The sequence below is a fragment of the Sarcophilus harrisii genome, chromosome 1, assembly GCF_902635505.1.
Source record: "Sarcophilus harrisii chromosome 1, mSarHar1.11, whole genome shotgun sequence".
Lineage (NCBI taxonomy): Eukaryota > Metazoa > Chordata > Mammalia > Dasyuromorphia > Dasyuridae > Sarcophilus > Sarcophilus harrisii.
This window is the reverse complement of record NC_045426.1, coordinates 490,925,919-490,951,475: the sequence shown is the minus strand read 5'-3', so window position 1 is coordinate 490,951,475 and position 25,557 is coordinate 490,925,919. Positions and strand designations below refer to the sequence as shown.

The 25,557-nt window shown below is 36.8% G+C and overlaps 1 protein-coding gene across 2 annotated transcripts in view; it reads left to right on the top strand.

The window, feature by feature from the left end:
- Positions 1–762: 762 nt before the first annotated feature.
- The window catches only part of TTC39C (tetratricopeptide repeat domain 39C), a 105,851-nt gene continuing 81,056 nt past the window's right edge, over positions 763–25,557 (top strand). Inside the window, exon 1 of one of the 2 annotated variants that reach the window (XM_031946519.1) lies at positions 763–1,001. In XM_031946519.1, coding sequence (XP_031802379.1) covers positions 838–1,001 — 164 coding nt within the window. In that variant the 5' untranslated portion in view covers positions 763–837. The remainder of the gene's footprint in view (positions 1,002–25,557) is intronic. The other variant, XM_031946520.1, reaches the window with a different exon arrangement.

Below are 25,557 nucleotides of genomic sequence, written 5' to 3'. Positions count from 1 at the left end.
CACTCCTCAGACACTCACCCGCGTTTTCTCTGGATGGTTCAGTCCAGGATGGCGAGGGGCGGGGGAGCCGGCGTGCTCTGCCCCGGCCGGTGCTGTTCAGGAGCTGCCAAGCTTGCACGAGGCTGGAGGAAACCTAGAGCTGGCGCGGGAGGGAGCGGGGGCCCTCTGCCGGAGCTGCCTGCCGGGTGCAGCCCGCAGCCCGGCAGTGGCTCGGAGCGGGCGGCGGCGAGGCTGTGGGGTAGGGAGCTGAGCCTCCCGGGCCGCTGCAGCTCCCCTTAGCGCGGGGACAAGGACCCAGGGGCCGGTCGCGCGCGGGAGCCCCGAGCCGGGCAGCTCGCTCACGCCGCCTTTCCCAGCCCCACGGCCAGCCTTCCCCCGGGGCTGGCGGGCCAGGGGCGGTGCGGGCCCGGGAGAGGGGGAGCCAGCGGAGAGAGGGAGAGCCTGGAACGGGGGCTCCGGGAGGGGAGAGCGCTGCAGGAAGTGGGGGCGGCGGCACAGCCCCTCGGGGGGCCGGTGGAGAGGGGCCGAAGGCACCCCGGAAACGGACTTCGCTTCAGGGCCCCCAGGATCTCTGAGCGTGGGGAGAGGAGAGCGACCACTCGGCCCGGAGCGGCTGCTGAGTAATTGCCGCCGCCACGCGAGGCTTCAGCTTCCACGTCCTGCCGACGACCTGCAGGCGCAGCAGCAGCCCCGGCTGCCCCTCCCGGCTCTTCCCCTGCAGCCGCTGCCCTTTAGGCGCTTCTCCGGGCGGTGCGGCTGGTTCTCGGGGCTTCTCAGAGCCCCGCTCTTCCCCTCCCATCCCCCCCCACCCCCGTCGCTTCCTCCTCCTCTCTCCCCATGGCCGGGTCGGAGCAGCAGCCGTCTCGGCGGCGCGAGGAGGAGAGCGAGCAGGACTCGGCGGCCGCGGCGCCCCTGCACGATGCCGAGCTGGCCCTGGCCGGCATTAACATGCTGCTCAACAACGGCTTCCGAGAGTCGGACCAGCTCTTCAGACAATACAGGTGACCCCCGCCCCGCCCCCGTTCTCTGCGCTAGCTTTCCCATCCTTCTCCTCTACTGCCCATTCCCCTCCGCTCGGTCTGGGCGCTGCCCTTGCCGCCAGCCCCTCGTGCCGGGCTCTGTCCCGCGCCCAAACTGATGCCCGTCCCTTTGTCCGCCGCACCTGACCTGCATCCTCCTCTTCCAAAAAGAAGGCGCTTTATAATTAACCCCGGTTCTTTCCTCCCTTTTGAATTTATCTGACTCCTTCTCCCCTCTCTTCCCCCTTAGTTCTTCCTGCAGCTGCTTTCCCCCCCCATCCATCTCTCTCCTTCCCCAGGGAGGTGTGAGGGCGTGTGTGCCTCTGTGTGATTTTTACGTATTCTTTTCCCGCTCTCTCACCACGGGGCTCTCCTCCATCTCTTCCTCTTTAAAGATCATGTTTTGTTTGGACTAGATACTAGTTGAGGGAAGAACCCGAGTCGGAATCGCCTTGTGATCTTAGGCTGTTGATGGAGAACGTTTTCTTGTGTATGTTGTGAAAGGATTTGTAGATGGTTTGCGGATTCCCTGTGATAGTTAACTATTTAGCGGGTACTTCTAGCTTCTTCAGGCGCTTTACCTTTGTGGTCTGATATGTATCTAGTCTTTGAAAACTAAGATACATAATTGCCATATGGGACTAAAACCAAACTGAACTCTAGCTTTCTCTCTCTCCCCAGTCTTCTGAAAATTTACCCTAAAATATGATCTCCAGACGGGCATGGAAAGCATCAGAAAATGTGTTTCACCTAAGGACATATAAGAGGAGGAAGAATTTATATATATATATATATGATATGAGAAGAGGAAGAAATTTTATACATATACACACACACATACACATACATATATTAAGCGAAATACTGTTCTCCACCTTCAGGATTCATAGGGTTGCATCTGTGCAGATAGATTGGTAGATACTTCTGCAGTAGTGTTTTATGCATGGTAGGTGCTTAACAAGTCTTGGATTTTAATGAGTAAGGAAAAGAAGCAGATTTTTCATGATTTGTATTTTTATAGAGAGAATATAGCAAAAAGTTAGCCACATTGTAGAAATATGCTTGAAGATGGTGGGAGAACATCTATTTTATTATGAGCATCTTCTTTTTCTTTTTTCTGCCTAAGCAAGTAGCATGTTTTGAGGGATGACAAGATCTAGTAGTCTTTTACTCACATTTGCTTTTAATTATTTTTCCTGAAAAGTTTTAACTGTCATCCACTTTGCATATTAAAATTTGGTTTGGTTGAAGTGATAATATATAATAAACTTACTAAAAATATCTTCAAGAATAGCTAAAAATTACATCTGAATCCATTTAAAGAATGTCATTTCAGTATAATGTCTTTAAAGACGTTAGATCTCTCAAAGTGTTAGTAATTCTACAAGTTGAAACTGGTTCGTTTTCATTAGACAAGGAATAAGTCTTTTAGGCAAGTGAATTTTATAAGTAAATATGTCACATTTTAATTTTTTTTCTTTTTAAATAACACAAAGCTCACTTTCATTCAGGTTTAAGTTTATTGGACTATTTTCAAAGTCAGTGAAGGGTGACAGCTTTAAAGGATACATTTGTTCTTAACCTTTCTTGTTAAATAATTAATTGCCAATATACTATATTTTATAATGCCATACCATGACTTGTTGCATAACAGTGAGGGAATTCTTCACAAAGTTTAATTTTTACCCTTGCTAGGTTTGGAATAGTGGACCGTTAAGAGTACTTTGAGAGGCTCAGATATTTGTCAAAAACCCATATGTGCTAATTGTAGCAATTATCATCTCTCCCATGACATTCTGATAGCCTCTTTTCTCAACAGTTACATGTTTTATAATGTGCAAACTCTTCTGATCATCTTTAAATTATTGATATATCTTTCATGCAAATTACATTTCATTCAGAGAGTTATGTAAACAAATACTATTTTAGGAAAATGATGTGAAGTGAGGAAAACTCTTCTGAGGGAAATAATATACAGATAGGTGACTTTTGTTTGAAGTAAAAATTAAAACTAGTAACATAATCTAATACTTCTTGCTTCCTTGTCCTTTTTCTCTCCACTCATGCTTCCCTAAACAGTATTTTAAAGGTTTGAAAAAAGGTATAATAATTTATAAACAGAATCTTGAATCTTGAAACATAATCTTGAATCTTTGTAGTTAGAAATTTATTACTAGTTCTTCACTCCCTAATGCAGATGGTATTTTTAACAACCCAGATGTGCTGTCCTGACAAATCTGAGACCTTGACAACCTGATAAGCTTAAAGAAATACTGCTTATTGCTCTCTGGGAATGACACCCTTAGAGTGATAACTTTTTGCCTCCTATTTCGAATACAAATTCCTTTTATTATGACAAATGTATCAAGAAACATTTTGATGTCTCTCTTCTTTCTATAAATATGTGGCCCTGAGACCACTCATTTGCTGATTCCCCTGTTTTGGTAGGGTTCAGTCGCTAGGTAGTAATAAACACTCTTAAATTTTCATTATTTTGGCTGCCCTGTGTTTTCTCTGAATGGACACTTCATTGTCACCATTTATCACATATCCTATTGCTTCTTAGAAATCAGATTTGTGATATTGGAAGCCAGTGTTCTTCATAAATCACCAAACTACTTCTTTTTACTTGAAATCTGTTTTGAATATTGGGTTTTCCTTTTACCTGACCAATCTAACAATAGAAAACAAGTGTCTTTAAGGCTCTTTTAATTATTACAATTTGGGCCTTGAATTTAGAAAATTCCAGATTTGAGTTTATGTTGGCATCTTGCATTCTTGTGCTGCTGTCCATCTTTAGCTACCACTAGTTCTCTGGAAAGCAGCAGACTGTAGAATATATATAGTATTGGCCTTTGATTCAAGAAAACCTAGCATTTCAATCCTGAATATCTCATTCAGCTCTAAATCCTGTGATCTCTCTCTCTCTCTTTTTTTTTTTTTCTTACTAGCTGTATGTTCATGGGCCAGTCACTTCATTTTTCTGTTCTTCAGTTTCTTTTTTTTGTAAAACGTATAATGATAGCTATAGTAATTGCCTCGTAATTTTGTTTTAAAGAGTAAATAAGGTAATATACATGAAAGTCTTTGCAAACTTAAAAGTGAATGCTTCTTAAATGTCAGTTATTACCTTCTTTTACTGCTGGCAACTTATAGAACTAAAAGAAGAGGAAAAAACATGTTTACCTATGGGAAATAGTTATTTATAGAAATAGATTCTCATGGAATGATGAAAAGGAAGTGGTTTAAAATAGGTAGTTAATGTCACTTATACAGAGTTATTAGGATAAAAGATTTTTTTGAATCATACTGTGTATCTGTTTCTACAAACAGATTTATTTGGGAATTCCTGGTGAGAAAATTTCCTTTACCTTTTCCTCTACCTTACTTTCTGGTTTTAGAAAATTATCTAGGTTCACTGAGAGGTTAAAGTGACTTGTCTACTGTCATAAATGCCAGTATATGTCAGAAGTAGGATTTGAATCTAGATCTTTATCCACTATACCAGAATATATATATATTTAATTAAGTTTTACTTTTTGGAGGTATACTACATCCACCGGCTTAAACAATATTAGTCAACAATAGCATAATAGTCTATCTTCCCTAGAGAGAAAAGAGGCTATTTATCCATGTTTGAAGAGCTTTTTTGATTAGTAGTGACAGATTTTTTTTTGATTCATATGTCTTGTGTTTTTTGTTGTCTTAGAGCATAATATATGATCATCAAACAAAGCAAAGCTAACTGGGCCTACATACTCAAATCCTGGGATCTTGTGTTTGTTATTTACTTAGTGTTCTAACCATAGTATTCTTACCTGGCATAAGCATATTGTTGGCATATTTGGATGTTTTGAAAGTGCTTGAAAAGGATGTTCTTTTCAGTAGATAAATATTACCCTGGAAATCTTTTTTATTTATGCTTCTTATTTGCTAGTCATACATACTTTCATAGGTAGAATTTAGTTCTAGTCAACAAATATTTTTTGAGTTTCCAACTATGTGGAAAGACAAAGATAAAAAAATAATCTAGTTCCTGCCCATAATTATGGCGATGACAAAATTAGTGGTAGCCAAATTGATGACTTTTTTCTAAGGTATTTTCCTCTAATACCATTGAGATTTCTTTCTTTTGAAAAAAAACTACAGTTAACTTCTTTTTAAGTTTTAGGTTAGCATGTGAATTAGAAGATATTTTCCTGGTTGTTTTAAATTCTCTTTTTGGGTTCCATCTATAACTTTAAGATGAGTGTTGAGAATCTTCCTCAGTATGGTCTCCTAAATTTCTTATAGTATCACCCTTTATGTGTAAATCATGAACCCATTTCTACCTTATCTTGGCATACGATGTTAAATGTTGGTCAAGGCTTAGCTTAATCTACAAAAGACCTTGTCTAATTTTCTTTTTTATTTATTTATTTGGATATATATTTTGTATTTACTTCTATGTAAATGTTTTCCCCCAGTAGAATATAGTCTTCTCGAAAGCACAAATTTTCATTGTGACCTTTGCATAGATCATGGGAAATAAAGTTTTGTTGATTTGAACATCTTTGAGGACTAACCTGCTGTCCCATGAGGCAGTCTTTCAATTTTTAAAAATTAACTGTTAGGAAGTTTTCCCCTTATATTAAACCTAAATACTTTCCTTGAAACTTTTAGCTGTTGCATTTAATGTAGCCACCTGAGCCCAAGCAGAAGAGTACTGCTTGTCCTTCAGATATTTTGTAGGATTATAGAATTTAGTTAGTCAATAAGTCAGTCAGTAAATAAGCTTTTCTTAAACACCTAGTGCTAGGCACTGTAGTAATTAATGGGGATACAGAAAGAGTCCCTTGAGGAAGGAGCTCACAATCTAATGGGGGAGACACAGGATTTGATGGAGCTGATCAACTGGGGGAAGATTCTAAGTATTAAGGGAGGCTGGGAAAGGCTTCCTATAGAAAGTGGAATTCTAGCTGGGATTTGAAGGAAGCCGGGGGCCAGGAGGTAGAGATGAGGAGGGGAAGCCTTCCAGGCATAGGGGATAAGCAAAGAAAATATCTAGTGCTAAGAAATGGAGTGTCTTATTTGTTCAACAGCCAGGAGGTCATTATTACTGGATCAAAGAATACTCTGACAGGCAAGATGTGGGAGGCAGGAGCAAAGGGGAATAGTAAGTATAAGAAAATTGGAAAGGGTGTGTGTGTGTGTGTGTGTGTGTGTGTGTGTGTGTGTGTGTGTGTGTGTGTTTTGAAGGACTTTGAAGACTAATATATTTGAACCTGGAAGTGCTAATGAGCCAACAGATTTTATTGAGTAGGGGGATAATATGGTTAAACTTGAGCTTTAGGAGAAACACTTTGGCACCTGAATGGAAAGTGGATTGGAAGGAGGAGAGACTTGGCAGGCAGACCAACCAGCTATTGCAGCAGTCTAGTAAGACAAGATGAGAGGTTGGCAGCAGAGGAGAGAAGGAACATATTTGAGAGAGATTTCAAAGATGAAGTGGATATACTGTGGCCACAGATTGGATGTGGGGAGGGAGAGAGAGCAAGAATTGAGGATCATCACCTAGGTTTCCAGCCTGGGGGACTTGGGAGGTTGGTGGTACTGATAGAAACTGTGTCCCCCTGATCTTGGGTGGGGATAGACCTGGGTTAGAGAGATCCTAAAATCTCAACCCCTTCTGGCCTCTGGGAGGGGCCCTATTCCCTAGGGTTCCTAGGGAAACTCCCATAGCAATCTCCACCTACAATTCCATTAAAGATCTTGGCCTGGGGCATAATCACCACCTTTATTGAATTGAAAATTAGTCCCTCAAATTCATCTGGAGATTGCTCCCTAGCTTTGGGCCACAGAAACCCAATATGATCAAAGGCTGAACCACAAACCTTTTTGCTAATTCCTAATCAGGAAAGCCCACTGAGGAAGTTATTTCTCAGTGTAAACCCATCTTTGCTAAAAACAAACAAACAAACAAACAAAAAACAAAACCTACTTTTGCTAAAAATCCTAATATGATTTAGCCCACTGAGGACCTCAGATGAATTTGAGGGACTAATTTTTAATTCCTGAAACATTGAATACAAAGATAAAAATAAGGGTACCTGTTTTCAAGGAGACTATTCTGTCAGAAAGACAAGCTCTACACATTTAAATATTTGAAGAATAAATGCAAAATAAATATGTGGTAGTTAAATACAAATTGGTTAAGGAAAACATTGTGAAGGTCAGAAAGGTATAGTGTAGAAGGCTGTACTTAAAAACTTCAACCTCTGTGAAAAAGTAGTACATTTTAGGCATCAAAGATGCCATTACAAAGGCATGGAGCTGATAAATGGGAGTGGCATATGTGAAGAACAGAGAAGTGCAGTCGTTGTAGGCTTCAAGTGTAGAAAGGGGAACAATATAGAATGGGGTTGGAAAGATAAGTTGGGACCAATTTGCAAAACCCAAACATGAGTTTACATTTGATCCTAGAAGCAACAGGAAGTCACGAAAGTTTATTAAATAGGGAATTGATATAGATTTATTCTTTTAAAAAAAGTAATTGGAAAAAAATATTGGCTAATGTGTGGAGGAAGAATTGGAGTGGGGGAAATAAGGAGGGCAGTTAGGAAAACTCTGCAGTTATCTCAGTTATGTGAATAGAGAGAAAGATATCAGCATTTCAGTTTGTGATAGACATAGCAAAACCAAAATTCACTGAGATGGTGAATCTAGAAGTTGGGAAGAATGCCTATGACAGCAGAGGGGAAATCAGGAAGACTATTTAGAGCTTCTGAGTCTATCAGGAAAGCGAACTTATACATTAAGGTAGTTAAAGAGAGCACTGGCAGTTAAGGGGATCAGGAAAGGCATTATTGTATCGTGGTACTTGAAGGAAATCTTGAAGAGACATCTCAAATAAAATAAGTTTTAAAGAGGGCTTTGGTAAGCTGGAGAATTTCCAGAGGAAGGCAACTAGACTGGTGAATTCATGTCATATTAGGACTGGTTGAAATAACTGGCTAGAGAGGGAGGAATTAGGTTTATTCTTTGTGGCCTTAAAGGATAGAATCAGGAGAAAAGGGATGGAAGTTGCAAAGAGGCTGCTTTAGGTTTGATGTGAAGAAAAACTTCCTGACCATTAGTGCTGCTCATGAATAAAATGGATTGCTTCAGAAGTGGTAGGTTCCCTCTTCCTTGAAGGTCTTCAAGCAGTTACAGGGACACTTGATGAGCATTATGACGAGAATTCCTTTCTAGTACACACTGATCTAGATGGCTAGCAGAGATAACTTTCCCCTCAAATTTAGTTTGTTTCCTAATGGATGAGAAGAAACCAAATTTAAAACTTAATCTAGGCTTACTTTTAGCCTAGTGAATCACTATCCTGGCTTTGGATTTGTTTTATTTTCTTTGAATTGTGAATCTCAAAAGTTTTTCCTGTGTATTGTGAGCTAATGTGTAATGTAAGAAGCTTGAGATCTGTGTCTCCCATAAAGTAAATACATATTTGCCTACTTCTTTTATTTAGATCCAAGATAAAGAAGTAGGTTGAAGTTATTAGCTATGCATTTGTCTGGTGCTGTGAGAGTGCTTATTTAAAGTTAGCATTATCAATGGAATAATAATATTCCAAATTTTCTTCCTTAGTATTCCCAAAATTTCCATCTTCAGGAAAAGGCTGGGTTTATATTGGAATACTATTTGCTTCAGATATTCCATGTCGGGTTGATGGGGGAACCCTGAAACTGTCTAAAAGTGTGTGCTTAAAAAATATCTCTAGAGGTCTGAGAAGAGAGAGTTGAGTCCTCAATCTCACCATTAAATCACCAAGCTGGCAAGGCAGAGGAGAGATCTTGAGATAGCTCTCGAGTACCCCCCTACTGTCCACACTCTATGAAGGCAAGGGGAAGAGAGACCAGAGTTGCAGACTGAGAGTGAAGGAGAAAGAAATGCAATGTTCTTACTGGCCACTTCTGGGAATAGCAAGGGTTTTACCGTTGATGTCACGTTGAAACTGGAGAGAGGGGGAGCTTGACCAAGCCCTAACCTCTTGCCAGAAGGCAGGACACTGGGTGATGGCTCGACCCTTGTGAGCAATCCCACCAGTGCTCTTCCTGCTGGAACTCAGGACAAGGAAAGCACGAACCTCTGTAGTTCCCAGGAGTAGCAGCCAAGAGTAGAGACTTGTCTCCAAATCTCGATTTAATTTTGTGACCTCTCTCCTCTACAAAGTCTGATCCCTGTTATTAAAGACTTCAACAGCTGTTTGTAACAGTGGAGTGGGAGAAACTTGAGGGCTCAAAATTAGCTTCTCTAGTTTCCTCGATATATCTCCCCAGGACAGATCAAGGAGGGTGTTGGCCTTGGACCCCTCAAAAAGTTGAGGCGTCCCCAGAGTAGCCAGGTTCCTTCTCATCTAGAAGAGATTCGGCATTGAAAGAGGCTCCTCTGCTCTGAGTGTCAGAAAAAAAAACCTGGAAACTCTAGGATTTAATTCAGGTGGGAGAGATAAATAGATAAAGTACTGTTCTGAAAGGGATTTAGGAGTGCATTGAGATGCAAAGGAAGGCTCCCTTATCTCTAGAGGGGCTGGATGGAAGGAGTCTGATTCTTGTCCAGCAAATCAAAGCAATATCTTAAGCTTTCCAATTTGGGGATTTTTCAAGCCAAACTTGAAATATTCTTAGAAGCAGAGGTGTTTTGTCCCATTTTTGCCAGGAAAAAAAACCTTAGGTTCCCTGATTCCATAGCTCCTCATCCGTCTCTAGAGATAGAGAGATGAATAGGGGGATTTTTTGTCAGAGAATGTAGGTATTCTCAACCAGGCGTCCCTGAGAGAATACTATTAGAGCCTGGGGCTCTGATGACTCAAACCTTCCCAGGTGTTTGAGTGTCTAGCTGTAGAATAGACAACAACAACAACAAAAAGGCTTTTACCTTGTTCAGGTTTTCCAGGTTTTCTTGGTCAGGAAATCAAATGATGAGGGGCAGGGCAGAGAGTTGTGGGAAATCCTTCTGATTGGTGCAGGTCCAACGTGAAAAAATTCTAGAATCCAAAAAGTTAGACTGGCAAAAAGAAGTTTATTGGTACTGAAAAATCAGCTTTTGCTAGGAAGACTGACTCCCGGGTGACAAGGTCTTGGCAGAGAGAGATAAACAGAGGTTTTACATTGGGAAGAGAATGTCTTCTCAGCAGGCAGGGGGTTCTGACAGGCAGCTATGCCAAGGGGAAGGAAGGCTTCCTTGGCATGGCATGGTCCTGTTTTGGACTTTCTGCAAAGAAATGAGTTTAAAATTGTCGTTTTTATAAGGAAATCTGAGACTAAAAGTTTCAGCTGAACAAGATTCCATCAATTCCCTGTTTTCAAAAATAAAAATTCATTTTCTATTTCTTCTTGCTATCGAGTAATCGATATTCATTGAACACTGGCTTGAAGAGTTAAAGGAACAGAGAAAAGTAACATCTCATAGGACCTTACAATCTAGTAGACAGGGCAGAGTGGCCCTAACTTTGGGAGTTTACCAATCTCTCTCCCCTACAAATTGTTCTCTCTAGTTGGATCTTTAAGGAAGATGACATATTTAAGATACTTCATGCTATGTTCTCAAAACTAATCCACAAGCTTCCCTTTGCAAATCAGTCAGTATATCCATTTAGTTCAAGGAAAGGGATTTTGCTAAATGCCTACAAACTCATTCTTTTCCATAAACCTGAGGGATATTGTTCCATAACCACATAGAGTTAGTAGAAAGAATTACAGACATATAGAACATGCTAGATTTCCAGTAGAATGGGACCACTTATTGGGAGTGGTCCTGAGCCAATTTTCAGCTCAATAGAAGTCAATAGTCCCCCAAGATAACAGAATGAAACCACTTTATCTTGATTCCCTGAGGCAGGCCTCTCCCAGGAGAGTTTCTCCAGAGTTCAAGGAGAGTTTCTTAAGCATTTACCCCAAAGTCAGGACAGTTTCAGGGTTCCTCCATCAGGATTGCACGTTAGGTATGTATACTTCGATAGCCACTAATTTTGGAATGAATAAAAATCGCTAGTCGTGCTACAAGATGTTCCTGAAGTAACAAATAGAAATTAAGAAGGAACACTGGTGTTATATAACAATTATTAAGCACCTATTGTGTCCCTTTAGCTGTGACAGAACTGGAAAAGGGAAAAAAAAATTAAGCTAAGACCTCTACTTGGAGCTTAACTTCTAGTAGAAGAATAAGGTTCATCCATTACATAGATAATGTTGATAATAAGTGCTAAATTTATTAGAGGATTGTAAAGTGAAGTGCTTAGTCTGAGGGGGTGGAGGGAAGAGGGCATTTGGGAGTAAATGACTTGGCTTGGGCTTCTAACAATTGTGTAAGATTTCAAGAATTGGGCAGTGATCTTTGTAATCAGTGTTGAACTATGCCTGTTTGTACAGCATCCTTAAACACAAATGTTAATAGGAGGTGTACTCAAAGTCTAATTAGAGACCTTTTTTTCTAGAAAGATTGCCAAAGTAAAATTGACAAGGCATGAAAGGTAGATTGAACATTCATGGACAGGTTTTTGTCTTTGATCTGGGCTGATTCTGTGTAATTTACAAAATTTGAAACTAAAAGAGATTTTGGATGGTTTCTCTTGATATAGAGTTGAAGTGTATTGTCTCAGATAGTTATACCCTTCAATTGAGGCAAAGATGAGTTCTGAACTCTTCTTTGACATTAGTAAAAATTTAGTGAATAATAAAGTCAAATGAATGGAGCTATGATAGTTAAGGCTAGTTGGTCCCAAATTAAAGGAAGCTAATTACTTATGATTTCATTATTCAGGAAAGGCAATTCAGTTTCTAGTTACAAAGTTCTTTGATGAAATACTTTTGAAATTGCAAAAGAATGCATTTTCCTGAAAGTAATCATACAATCTTCTCAGTGTTCTGTATAAATGAAATCATTTTTATTCTTGCTGATTTGTATTCTTTCAATAAATTTTAATTTTAAGTAGTCTTATCAAATTGTGGATCACTATATTTTGTTGTATTGTTGGTTTAGCATCCTTTTGAGAAAGTTTGTAGGGGAGATAACAAAGGAATGAAATTTGTTTCATTTACTTTTTTTTTTTTTTATTTTTTTAGTTGCTCTGGTGAAAAGTTTGGGAAGTAGGATTAAAACTTATTTATTTTTAGCATTTCTCTTAAAGCATAATACGTATTTTTGATATTGAATTGTAAGTGAAGTGTAAGGGTTCTCTGTCATGCCATGTGTTCAGTACCATAAATAACCGATAATGATAATATGTTGTATTCATAGTAAAGAAAAGAGCATAAGAGAAGGAAATGTTTATTTAGTGCCTATTATGTGCCAGGCATTGTTCTGTGCTTTAAAAATGGTGACTTACTTGATAATGAGATGGAATTAAAACAGGTGCTGGCATACCCTACCAGACTGGGACCAGAAACAATATTTTGCAACAGCATCCTCATTAAGACATTTATAATCATGCTCCACCAGAATGCTAGGAAATGCTTTTGTATCAGCTTGTGTGGTTTGCAGTTGACTCAGCTTAGCTCTTATTCCCTCCCATTTGTCATGTTTCTGTCCTGCTTGCTCTGCCCAGTTTTGAGGAATGTATGCTGCATTATAGTAGAACCTATTAATGGTGGTAGGTGAGGCATATCTGGAGATCAGAATGATGTTGTTGCATTACTGACCTAATTAATTAGCAATGCTAAATAAGGAAAATTTAGTTTACCTGATTTTGATTTAAAGAATATGCTTCAGGTTATATCACCTAACTTGAATGATTAAATCTTAGACAAAAACTCTCATAGGGAAATACAAATAATGAAATAAGATAAATTAAACTAGAAAATTGAAATAGAAAAGAAAATTATGGCATAGATATATTGGAAGATATTGGTTTAAATCTGCTTTAATTACCTGTAAAAGTATAGAATAATGAAAAGTAGCAAACTTGAAAGATATTTATATTTCACCTTTTTTATTTTATTACAGAGTGCTTTGCTTTCAACAAACCTAATCTATGCTAGTAGTCGTTGTGGTTTGTCATTTGTTCCAGAATGCTAGTGAATTGGGTTTAAGTGAGGGAGGGCTGTGTAGAGTCACTTGTCTCACTTAACCCTCCAGAGCCATCTCGAACTAGTGACCAGATGAACAGATCAGGACACTGGAGATGGCCCTGGGTGCTGTGGGAATATCCCAATTTGATGTTCCAAGAATACTGTGAGAAGAAACCCCAGCAACATGGGTTGCCATGTCACATTGCTGGTAATCATGAAATCTAGAACTGGTGCTCAACTCTTCAAAGTCAGTACCAGCACTCTTCCCCTTAAGGTGACTTGGTGGCAGTTTATAGAACTTTGAGCCTGGAATCAGGAAGATATGAGTCTTCATTCAATCTCAGACACTTACTAGCAGGTCATTTTACCTGTAGAGTCTTACTTTCCTCATCTGTAAAATGGGTATAAAAATATCATTTACTTCCCAGAATTGAAGTGAGGATAAAGTGAGATTGTGAAGACTGCGTATTTTAAAATCAGCCGTAGGCAGGAATTCAGGTTAGGGGAAAATCGTCAGTCTTTATTCTCAGTGAAGAAGGATCGGAGGTGGAAGAGAATGGGCAATAGCAATGTGTGTAGCTGAGTCAAGAAGCTAGCTAGACCAGCAGCCACACGACCAGCAGCTAGGAGTATGGAACCCAGGCTCAATCTCTCCCAGTTTCTCTTCCTGTCTCTCTCTGCCTCCACCCACCAAAATCGTCATTTCCTATACAACACATCAGGACTTGCATGGAGAGTGGGCAGGGACCATTCTTGATCCAATCATGTATATTCATAGAGTATAGCCCAATTACTATTTAGCCTCACGGACTTGGGACCTCAGTGCATCAACTCAAACCTCAGCCCATTACATTAGATAATATGTTTGTAAAGCACTTTGCAGATGGTAAAGTGTATAAATTCTAGCTAGTATTATGTTAAGCTGTCATTAATTTTAATGAAAACTTTTTTTCTTTTTAAAATCCTGTTTAGTATTACAGCATTTGGATGTATAGTGAGATTATGGCTTCTAAATAATTTGAACCCCCAAAACAAAAGCCTTGTCTGCTGCTATGGCCTTCCCTTTAAAATGTCTTTTTTATTTAATTACTTTGTATTTATTTGTATTTTCTATATTTATTCTTTATATCCTCAAGAATATATCCTCATATTTATATTCATGTTCCTTATTACAATATCCATAAGGTCCTTGCAAATAGGGATTATTTAATTCATTATATGTATATCCTCAGCACCTAGCACATTGCCTGCCTAATACTTTGTAGGCTCTTAATAAATGCTTTTGCATTTGGTTATGACATGTTTGCCAAGATGTTTTACTCTCAAACCTCCTTATGAAGGGGTTCTCTTGTGTTGGCTTTATAATATTCCCCCTGATCTTTTAAATATCCAATTCATTATAATTTCCATTTACCTGGGCTTAAAATTCTGGAATCATCCTTAATTCTTCTGTCTTCTCTATTCCTCACTTCTAATTAGTCATCAAGTTCTTCCATAGATACCCCTTCTCTGCTTTCCAATCCTTCATTGCATTTGTCTGAATGATTAAACAAATAATTAGATGACTCTTATACTTCCTATCTCCTGTTTTATTTCCCTTCAGTCTTACTATATTCTAGAATAGGAGAGGGAATCCTCCAGCTCTGGGGCCCTTGAGATCATTTGCTTAGGCCACCACAGGAGATGATGTTTTGAAAGCTAGGCACAACCATCTCCCACTACTTGAGCTCTATAAATTGATAGTTTTGTATGGCCTGCAAATGTAATACGCCTTTGGAAGAAATAAGATTAATTACCCCTACTCTAGAAAGAGTTTGGAGTCTTCTTGGTGTACTTCCTAAAGTATCCCATACATTGTTCATCATTTCAGTTCCTCTGTTCATTATGTAATAGATGGATAGCCATTGAAGATTTTTGATTAAAGTTCAAATTCCCTAGTCAATCATTTGTGACTGCAAATTACTTTTAAAACTTGATCTCTTAGGAATTCCTGCCTTGTGTTGGGCACTTGTTAACTTGATTCTGTCCTTTCCCTCATTTTCTAATATACCTCTTTTCTGTCCAAATCTTACACATTCTTAAAAGTTTAGATATATCTTCCATCATTTAAACTTCTGTGTTTTTTTTTCCCATCCTCCCAAGAAAAAAAAAAAAAGAGAAAAAAATGACTTATCTCTCCTTTCTCTATGTGTACATTATATCTTGTATATTCTCTTACAGGCATATATCCCATTTATTCTGCTTTGAATTATAATTATTTGTATTCATGTTTTATCTGTCTTCCTGTTTACAAACTTCTAATGGCAAAGACTGAGTCTTTTTAGTAATTATATCCACCATATTACTTTGTAGTAAAAACTCAATAATTTGCTGACTCAGGTGAGAGACTTGACTGAATTGCTCAGTGTTATGTCCCAATGCCTTAACAGGAATGAGCTTCCCTAGAAACTGTGAGTCAAGCTTTATAGGGTGACTCTAAAACACATAACTTGTCATTGTTTCTTCTTGTCTTCCCCAACAACATCGTGATATAATGGAGATCCCTGATGGTTTTAGACTTGCTTGTATTTTAGGGTCTCCTTGGCTGTTCATTTACACCAAGACAGAGAGAAAAGTAAGGCACAAGGAACCACAAATCACTTTGGTGCTGCCTCTGTCCTCACTTCATGAGTATTGTCCAATTCTTAATCCTGTAGTTTGCCCATGCAGCTCATATTCTAGTTCACCATCATGACATACTGCATCAGGCAATGGCATCTTGAGCTGTTTAAAGAGTACATCAGTACTATTTCTTGATATAATTGTTTAAATGGTCTCCCTGCTATAGTCTTGTATACAAAAAAAGACCTGGGAGGGCTGCCAGTGTTAGATTCCATTTATATTTCAGTCAGTCAGTAAACATTTATTAAGTACCTATTATGTGCCAGGTACTTGATAAATGCTGGTGATGCAAAGAAAGGCACAAGACATCTCCTGCTCTCAAAGAACTCATAGTCAAAATGGGGGAGACAACATGCAAACAACTGTACAAACAAGCTATATATAAGATAAATTAGAACTAACCAACAGAGAGAAGACACTGGTATGAAGGGAGAGCAGGAAAAACTTCTTACAGAAGATAGGATTTAGCTGGAACTTGGAGGTAATCAGAGTAGCAAGGAGACAGGGACGGGGAGGAAAAGAGTTTCAGATATGGAAGACAAGTAATTAAGATATCCATTCAGGAAATGGAATATCTTGTGGGAGAATCAGCAAGGAGTCCAATGTCACTGGACTGCCAGGCATGGCAGGAAAGGGCATATGTATGATCTAAGGCCTAAGAAAAACTGGAAAAGTGAGGAGGGGGGAGCAAGTTATGAAGGGCTTGTATATCAAACAGAATTTTACACTTGATTCTAGAGGTAATAGGGAGCCATCAGAATATATTTAGTAAGATGGTGATATGGTTGAATCTGTGCTTTTAGGGACATCATTTTCATAACTGAATGGAAGTGAATGGATTGTAGTGAGGAAACACTTGGGGCAGAGAGACATTCAGCAGTCTGTTTTAAGAGTCTAAGCATGAGGTAATGTGGTCCTACATCAGGCTGATAGACATCTCAGAGAGGAGAGAGAATATACAAAGAAATGTCCTTAGCATTGAGAGGCCTTAGCAACAGATTAAATATGGTGGGGGAAGAGAGTGAGGATTTAAGGATTTATCCTATATTGTTAGCCTGGGGTGGCTTGGAGAATAGTGGTACTCTGGACAGTAAAAGAGAAATTTGGGATGAAAATGGAATGGAAGTGGGGGAGAAGTAGGTAATGAGTTTAGTTTTGTATGTGTTGAGTTTAGGCTGGATCATCTTTTTTACTCCCACTTAATAGTATTTTATTTTTTCTAATTACATGTAAAGATAGTTTTCAACACTCATTTTTATAAGATTTTAAGCTCCAGATTTTTTTTCTTTTTCTCTTCCTTTCCTCCTTTCCCAAGATGGCAAGCAAAATAGGTTATACATATACAATCATATTAAATATATTTCCACATTTGTCATGTTGTAAAAGAAGAACAAAAGGAAAAAACAAAAAAACAAAAGACCAAAGTGGAAAATAGTATGCTTCAGTTTGCATTCAAATTCTATAGTTCTTTCTCTGGATGTGGCATTTTCCATCATGATTCTTTTGAAATTCTCTTAGATCATTGTATTCCTGAAAAGAGCAAAGTCTTTCAAAGTTGATCGTATCCCTGTATTGCTTACTGTATACAATGTTCTATATATAGAACTATATATAGTATAATATGTGTACATATATAATATATAGATATATATGAAGTATAATAATTTTACTCAACATCAATTCATGTAAATCCACATTTTTTGGAAATCTTTCTATTTATCATTTCTTACAGAACAATGGTATTTCCTCTACATTCATATACCACAATTTGTTTAGCCATTCCTAGTTTATAGGTGTCCCCTCAATTTCCAATCCTTTGAAGCACAGAAAGAGTTTTTGTAACCATTTTTTTACCCTTTCTGATTTTTGTATGTTCTCTTTGGGATATAGCCTGAATAGTGGTACTGCTAATCAAAGGATATATACAGTTTGATTGCCCTTTGAGTATTGTTCCAAAATGTTCTCGGAATGGTTGGTTCAGTTCATAACTCCATCAACAAGGCATTAGTGTTTCAATTTTCCCACATCTCCAACATTTATCATTTTTATTTTCTGTCATATTAGTATGCAGTGGTACTTGAGTTGTTTTAATTTGCATTTCTCTAATAGTAATTTAGAATATTTTTCATATGACTACAGATAGCTTTAATTTCTTAATCTGAAAACTGTCTTGTCTGCTCATATCCTTCAACCATTTATCAATTGGGAAATGATTTGTATTTTTACAAATTTGGCTCATTTCTTTTTATAGTTTAGAAATGAGGCCTCTATCAGAATCACTGGCTGTAAGAATTGTTTCCCAGCTTTCTGCTTCCCTTACATTAACTTTGTGAAAAAGCCTTTTAATTTAAAGTAATCAAAATTATCTATTTTGCATTCAATAATGTCTTCTGTCTCATCTCCTGTTTAGTCACAAGTTCTTCCCTTCTCTGCATATCTGACAGGAAGACTATTCCTTGCTCTCCTGATTTGCTTATGGCATTATTTTATATCTAATTCTTACCCATTTTGACCTTATCTTAGTATTATGTGTGAAATGTTGGTCAATACCTATTGTCTGCCATATTATTTTCCAGTTTTCCTAGAAGTTTTCAGTCAAATAATGAGTCTTATTCTAGAAGCTCTGGAGTCTTTGGGTTTATCAAATAGTAGATTACTATGTCGTTTATTACTCTTGTGAACCTCAGCTATTCCAGTGATCCACCACTCTCTTAGCCAATACAAAATAGTTTTGATGATTGCCACTTTTTAATACAGTTTTAGGTCTTGAATATCTAGGCTATTTTCCTTTGTAATTTTTTTCATTACTTCCCTTGATATTCTTGAACTTTTGTTCTTCCAGATAAATTTTCTAATTATTTTTCCTAATTCTGTAAAATATGTTTTAATAGTTTGATTGGTATGTTAATGAATAAGTAAATTAATTTAGGTAAAATTGCCATTTTTATTAAACTATGCTCAGCCTCTGTATGAGCAATTGATATTTTTCCAATTATTTAGATCTGACTTTGTTGTGTGAAAAGTGTTTTATAATTGTGTTTGTATAGTTCCTGCACTTATCTTGGCAGGTATACTCTTAAATATTATATTATCTACAGAAATGGAATTTCTCTTTCTATATCTTGCTGCTGGGCCTTGCTAATATATAGAAATGCCAGTGACTTATGTAAATTAATTTTGTAACTTTCAGCATTACTAAAGTTGTTAATAATTTTAAGCAGTTTTTTTTTATTTGATTCTCTAAGGATTCCCTAAATATACCATCATATAATCTGTAAAGAATGATAGTTTTGTTTCCTCGTTGCCTATTCTAATTCTTTCAATTTCTTTGTCTTCTCTTATTGCTAAAGCTAACATTTCTAGTACAATGTCGAAAAATAGTGGTGACAACAGGCATTCTTGCTTTACTCCTGATCTTATTGGGAAGGTTTCTAGCATATAGAATGGATCATCTTGACCAATGAGTTGGGGGAAATGAGTTAAAATACATCCAGCCCTAGAAAAGATGGCCAGGATGGCTCTCTATGAGGGAGCCAGGTGTCATTGAAAGGCAGAAGATGGAAGGAGTGAGAAAGGAAAAGATTTAAAATGAAACCATGTTTATTATTTATGGAGCAAACATTGCAGAGAGCGCAGGGAATGGAGTATGCAGTTTTAGTGGAACATAGAAGTGGATTGGGGGAAGATTTAAATAATAACAGCTCAGGGTGGGGGGATGGACTTCAGAATCATTTGAGATGGGTGATGTATGACCTGGACATAATTTGTTAATCATTTCATGAATAAGTTCAGGTGAGTTCTCAATGTCAATCAGACTTTGGTAAGTCTGGAAGCACTAGCACCTGGGAATTTGACAGAGATGATTTTGACATCTCATCTTCAAACCAGATCTCTCCTTTTATATATGAAGAAACCAAGGCACAAAAAATTCAGGTGACTTGTATAAGCATAAGTTCCCATAGGAGGATAATAATAATTTTTAATCCTTTGAATTAATATAATTTATTTTTTTCAAATTTATCATTATTTGAGCCATGTGAAATAAGACATATGAGTTCTTTTGGAACAGACACTAATATTGAACCATGTTTAACCAAAACATTTAAAAATATTTATTTAATCTTGGTATTTAATCAACATATTTAATCTTGAAATGGTGATGATGCATATTTCCCCAGTCTACATGCAAATAGATTTCCTTTTTACTGTTAAAGTCAGTAAATGTTAAAATATACATTTGATTACTCATTATGTTCCTTTTAAAATTTCCAACTCATGACTATTTATTGTGGTGATTCATATATATAGACTTTCATTTTGGATATTTGACAGTACCAAAAAAATAGAGTTGGTATTTATCACAGAGTAAAAAAAGCTGACAACTACATGCATTTCACTACAGAACTATGGCAAACAACATTAAGATAGTTGAGAAAAGCAAATCTATATTGTTTAGCCAAGCTTCTTAAACTTTTTACATGTGCAGTTCCTTTTTGTCAAAGAAATCTTTATATGACCTTGGATATGTAGGCTTATTAAAAAAGGTATGCAAATCAAACACGCTGAAAATAAATAATAATTTTGCAACCCCCTACATTCAGTTACAAAACCCCATATAAAATTGGGACCCACATTTTAAGATACCAAAGGCATGGGGAAAAATGTCAGATCTTATTATTGAACCATGCTCCTTATTCATCTGTACAAAAATTTTATGAGAACAATTGAAACACAAATCAAAGACATTTGAAAACAATGTTATATAGTAATTCTTAATAAGGTTGAAAGCCACAGAATGGAAGAATTTCTTGACAGTTATGAGAATCCAAGGGGAAAAATGAGCAAAAAAGACTGTTACAAGAATGTTGGGTTACAAAAAAGAGTTTATAAATGCAATTATTTTCTTTTGCTATTTTTGTTCAGTTAAGAATATATCCTCTTAAACCATTAATAAAATTATTTTAAATTAACAGTTTTGGAAATTTTCCCATATGCTTTATTGACCCTGTTAAAATGCTTTATACTCCATTTCTTAAGGTTGATAGGGTGATCATTAATTGGTTAACAAGGAAATAGAAACCAATTAAGTCATTAAATAGCGTGACATCCTCCTTTACCTTAAAAGGACCCGAATTAATTCAGTTACTCAAGTATACAGTCTATTCAATAGCTATTCATTCATTAAGTCATTTAATAATCATTTGTTAAGTACTAATTATAAAGAGATCCCTGTGCTAGGCACTGGAGTATCTAAAATTTTTAGATTAGAATTAGTCTCTGCGCTAAAGAAACTTTTGTTTTAGTAGAAAAGGAGGACTGTTAAGATTGGAGCATTACCAGGTACATTGGAAGCACATTATGAGTTTTGAGGAGGCAACCTGGTCAGGCTTCCTTTAAGACAGCATTTTCATTAGACTTTAAAGGAGGGGGAGGAATTCAAAAAGATTATTGATTTTTTTTTTTTATAACATTAACAAAAGCAAGACTTATTTTAATTTTATTCTAATAAGTATGTAGATTTTACAATCTACAAGTTTTACAAATAAAACTTAAAATAGTATCAAATAAGGTCTAATGATACTTTGTATATATAGCTTCAAAGCTCTCTTACACTCTGCTGACATTGTTGTAAATAATTACTTACTGCCTTTTTTGTCTTAGTCCTTTTTACATTATTTTCCTTATTTAAAATAATTCTGCTCATATGAGACAGCAAATAGAAGCAATTGGAAGTTTTATTAGAGTTTGAAGATTATTACTTCTCTATACTTCACTCGAGTTATATAAGAAATCATTAATTTTAAAGATTTAAAAAGCAGAGGAATGTAAAACAAATGAAATTAAAGCATGTTGAAAAATTGACCATTACCAGCAAAGCTACTTCTTAGATTACTTTGTATTTACTTATTTGTTTACAATGTCTATCTCACTAGCTATAATCTTGAGGGCAGGGACTATTTTATTTTTGCCTTGTATTACCATCACCCAGCACAGAGTACTGCATATATATGGTTAAGTTTTTATTAAATTGAATTCAATTACTATTCAGAGCCATAGTATTTTTTTAATCAGTTAATTTAGTAAGATACCATGGGGAGTTAGAAAAGAAATTAAATGGCTTCAGTTCTCCAGTTAAGTCTGGTTGAAATTATACAATATACATACAAAAGACTTGGTAATTCTTTTTTTTTTCTCAATAGTATTTTATTTTTCCAAGTATACATATAAGTAGTTTTCAATATTCATTTTTATAAGATTTGAGGTTTCAAATTTTTCTCCCATCCTCTCTTAACTCTCATCTACCCAAGACCAAAAGTTTGATATAGGTTAAAAATGTGGAATCTTTTAAAACATATTTCATATTGTGCAAGAAAAATCAGACCAAAAGAGAAAAAACCATGAGAAAGAAAAAGCAACAAAGGGGAAAATACTATGCTTTTACCCATATTCAGTCACCACAGTTCTATTCTGGATATAAACGGATATGAATGGCATTTTCCATGCCAAGTCTATTGGTGGAATTGTCTTGAATCACCATATTGCTGAGAAAAGCCAGAGTGTTGTGAACTCTGAAACCAGCTTATTCTCCTCCCTTATCAGGAAGGAGACCATCTGGCAATATATTATGAACCATAATCTAGTCCTGTTTGTATAGCTATTGTCTACAACTCCAACCTCTGAGACTGTCTAGTTAGCATCTTTAAACAACCTTTGAGATCTTGATTAGCATATCTTTAGACAGATCTGGGATCTGGTCATCCAGGTGGATTCCACTGAGCTATAAAAAATTGTATTTCTCCAAACTAAATTATTTATTCAGTATGACTACCTTGCCTAGTTGCATTTGCTTGAGCTCATGAAGCTACTTACATATAAAATAAAATAGCAAACCCCATTGTGACTTATGATAGATGCCTGACTTGATTTTTTTCAGGTTGATTGAATTATAACCAAATCTCTATTATCCTATTTTTATAATGTTCTTACAATTATGCTTTCCTAAATCTATTTACCACTTCTGATATTTTATTATCTCTACAAAAGGACTTGGTAATTATTTTAGAAATATATACATATACATATATATACATGTTATGTATATACACATACATATTTAAAATTAATTTACTGATTATTATAATAGCTCATTAATTTACATGGTTCCTTGCCCTGTACATGCTTCACACATTTTCCTTTGCCTGGAATGTCCTCTGTCATCAATTGCCATTGAATTTCTAGCAGTTTAGTACAAATGTCACCCCTTGGAAACCTCTGTTGATTTTCCTTATTCCCATGACTTCCCCTCTCAAATCAGTGATTATCGATTATTTTGCCTGCATCTTTGTGATCAGCTTATGTATTTTGTACTTAAATATATAGCATTGTTTATGGGTATGTCTTGTCATTTTTCTGTTCTACACTGGAAATACTATGAGATTTTTTATTTTTTTAATTTATTTTTTATTATAGCTTTTTATTTACAAGATATGTGCATTGGTAATTTTTCAGCATTGATCCTTGCAAAACCTTCTGTTCCAACTTTTTCCCTCCACCCCCTCCCCCAGATGGCAGGTAGATCAATACAAGTTAAATATGTTAAAAATATATGTTAAATACAATATATGTATACATATCCATACAGTTATTTTGCTGCATAAGAAAAATCGGACTTAGAAATAAGGCAAAATTAACCTGAGAAGGAAATCAAAAATGCAAGCAAACAAAAACAGAAGTAGAAGAAATGCACAACATATTGTGGTTCACACTCATTTCCCAGAGTTTTTTTTGCTGAATGTAGCTGGTTCTCTTCATATGAGATTTTTTATATCTAAATCTCTGATCTAATAGGGAGAGCATTCTAATTGGCAGCAATTATACAATATCTGGGAAGTATAAAAGCAAGCTATGTCTTAACCATACTTTTATTTTTTTATAGCAGTACTTTGCATACTTTATTGTTTAGTCATTCCCATTGTGTCTGACTCTGTGACCCACTTTGAGGTTTTCTTGGCAAAGATACTGGAATGGTTTGCTTTTTCCTTCTCCAACTCAGTTTTGTACAAATGAGGAAACTGAGGCAAACAGGGTTAAGTGACTTTCCCAGGGTTACATAACTAGTTTCTTAGGCCAGATTTATCTCAGGAAGATGAGTCTAGCACTTTATCCACTGTGTCACCTAATTGCTCTACACATAGTAGAAATTTAATAAATATTTGGATTGAATTAATTGGTATTTTAAAAAGTTGATATAGCATATGCTCTACCTGATTTAAAAAGAACAGAAATCAGACCCAACATACTCTTTCCCAGACAGATTTTTTAGCTTTAGAGAATTAATCAATAAAGCAGAGAAGTTGGTTTTCTCTATAAGCCACATATAGTCATGAAGCCTCAAATTTAAGAACTTATTAGTACATTTGGTGTAACATAGTAACACCATCTGGAGGATAGTAGAACACAACTGACTTAAAAAATTTCTGACCAGATTTTTGATCATATCTTACTATTTCTCCTTTCCTTGTATAAATTATAAATTTTGGGGGAAGATAAATAAAATAGGCTATCCTTGGTACTTAAATGCCACCTTATAACATACCTAACTGCTACTTTACAGCATAGTAGCAAATAATTGATTATTGTATAGAGTTTTCATTTAGATAGAGTTATTAAAGAAGGAAATAATCAGATTTCAAACTGACAGTATGATGGTATTCATTGTTCTGGATGTTTTCGGTAGAGCTTTATGATCTGATAAAGGTTTCTAGAAGGTCCAATACTATTTCTCATTCACTTAACTTTGAAATCTTTTGTCAGAAGAATTATGGCTGAAATTATTTTCACATAATTCTTTCAATGTTGTTTCCAGTGGATTTCAATAAGTGGAAGTTGAGTGAGAACAATTAAACTTAGTGATATTGATGAGGTTTAGATTTGGGGTACCCAAATGAAATTAGGGTTTCTGGTGGTCAGGGAGCTAAATGAGGTCTAGTGGCAGGTTTGGAGTTCAGGGAGTCAAATGGAGCTCCCCTGAAACCCTTTTGGATTCGATGCAAGGGTAGGGAGTTAAATGAGATCTAGTGATGGCACAAGCAGTTCTCTATAAAGAGAATTTACAGACCCCAAAACCTAGATTGATAAAAGAGGTTTATTATGGGGATTGGAAGTAAGGTTAAAGCCTGGTTGAAGTCTAGTTAAGGAAATAGGTGAGAGTGAAGAGGGCACTGGAAACAGTATTCCAGTGGGCAGAGGCTCCTTGGGATGCCAAGCATGGCATAGCTGGCATGTTTGGAACCTCTGCAAAGAGAGGATTTTAGTTTGGCTCCTTTTCTAATGAGAGATTTAGCTAAAGGGGCCTATGGGTGGAGTCCCACATTGGCTCAGATCCAATGGGGGCTGTGAGACCTCAAGTTGGCTCATATCTGGTGGCAACTGGGACAAGCCTGGATCTTCTATTGGAATTCAAGGGATGCTTTTGACCAGGATTTGTAAATCAAAGGTGCAGGCTTCCTGAACTGATAATGCATCAGCCAGGAGGGGCTGGGAGTAATCTCAATCAGAAAGGATCACAAATCAATTTCTTAAAGGGACCACACCCTCTTCAATATCTTAAAGAATTAATGAAGGTGTTAAATACAAAATCCTGTAGTCTTCTGTTTTTTGAAGCCACTAACTAATAGTGATGCAAATCAAAGGCAGAAGAATCAAAGGCATATACTGTGTGTGAGAGGTAAACTTTGGTTTGCATCTTTAAACAAAATGTAGAGATAAAACTTGTTAAAAAAGGGAATAAATAAATGCAGTGGATAAAAATATAATTGTTTTACTACACATTCACT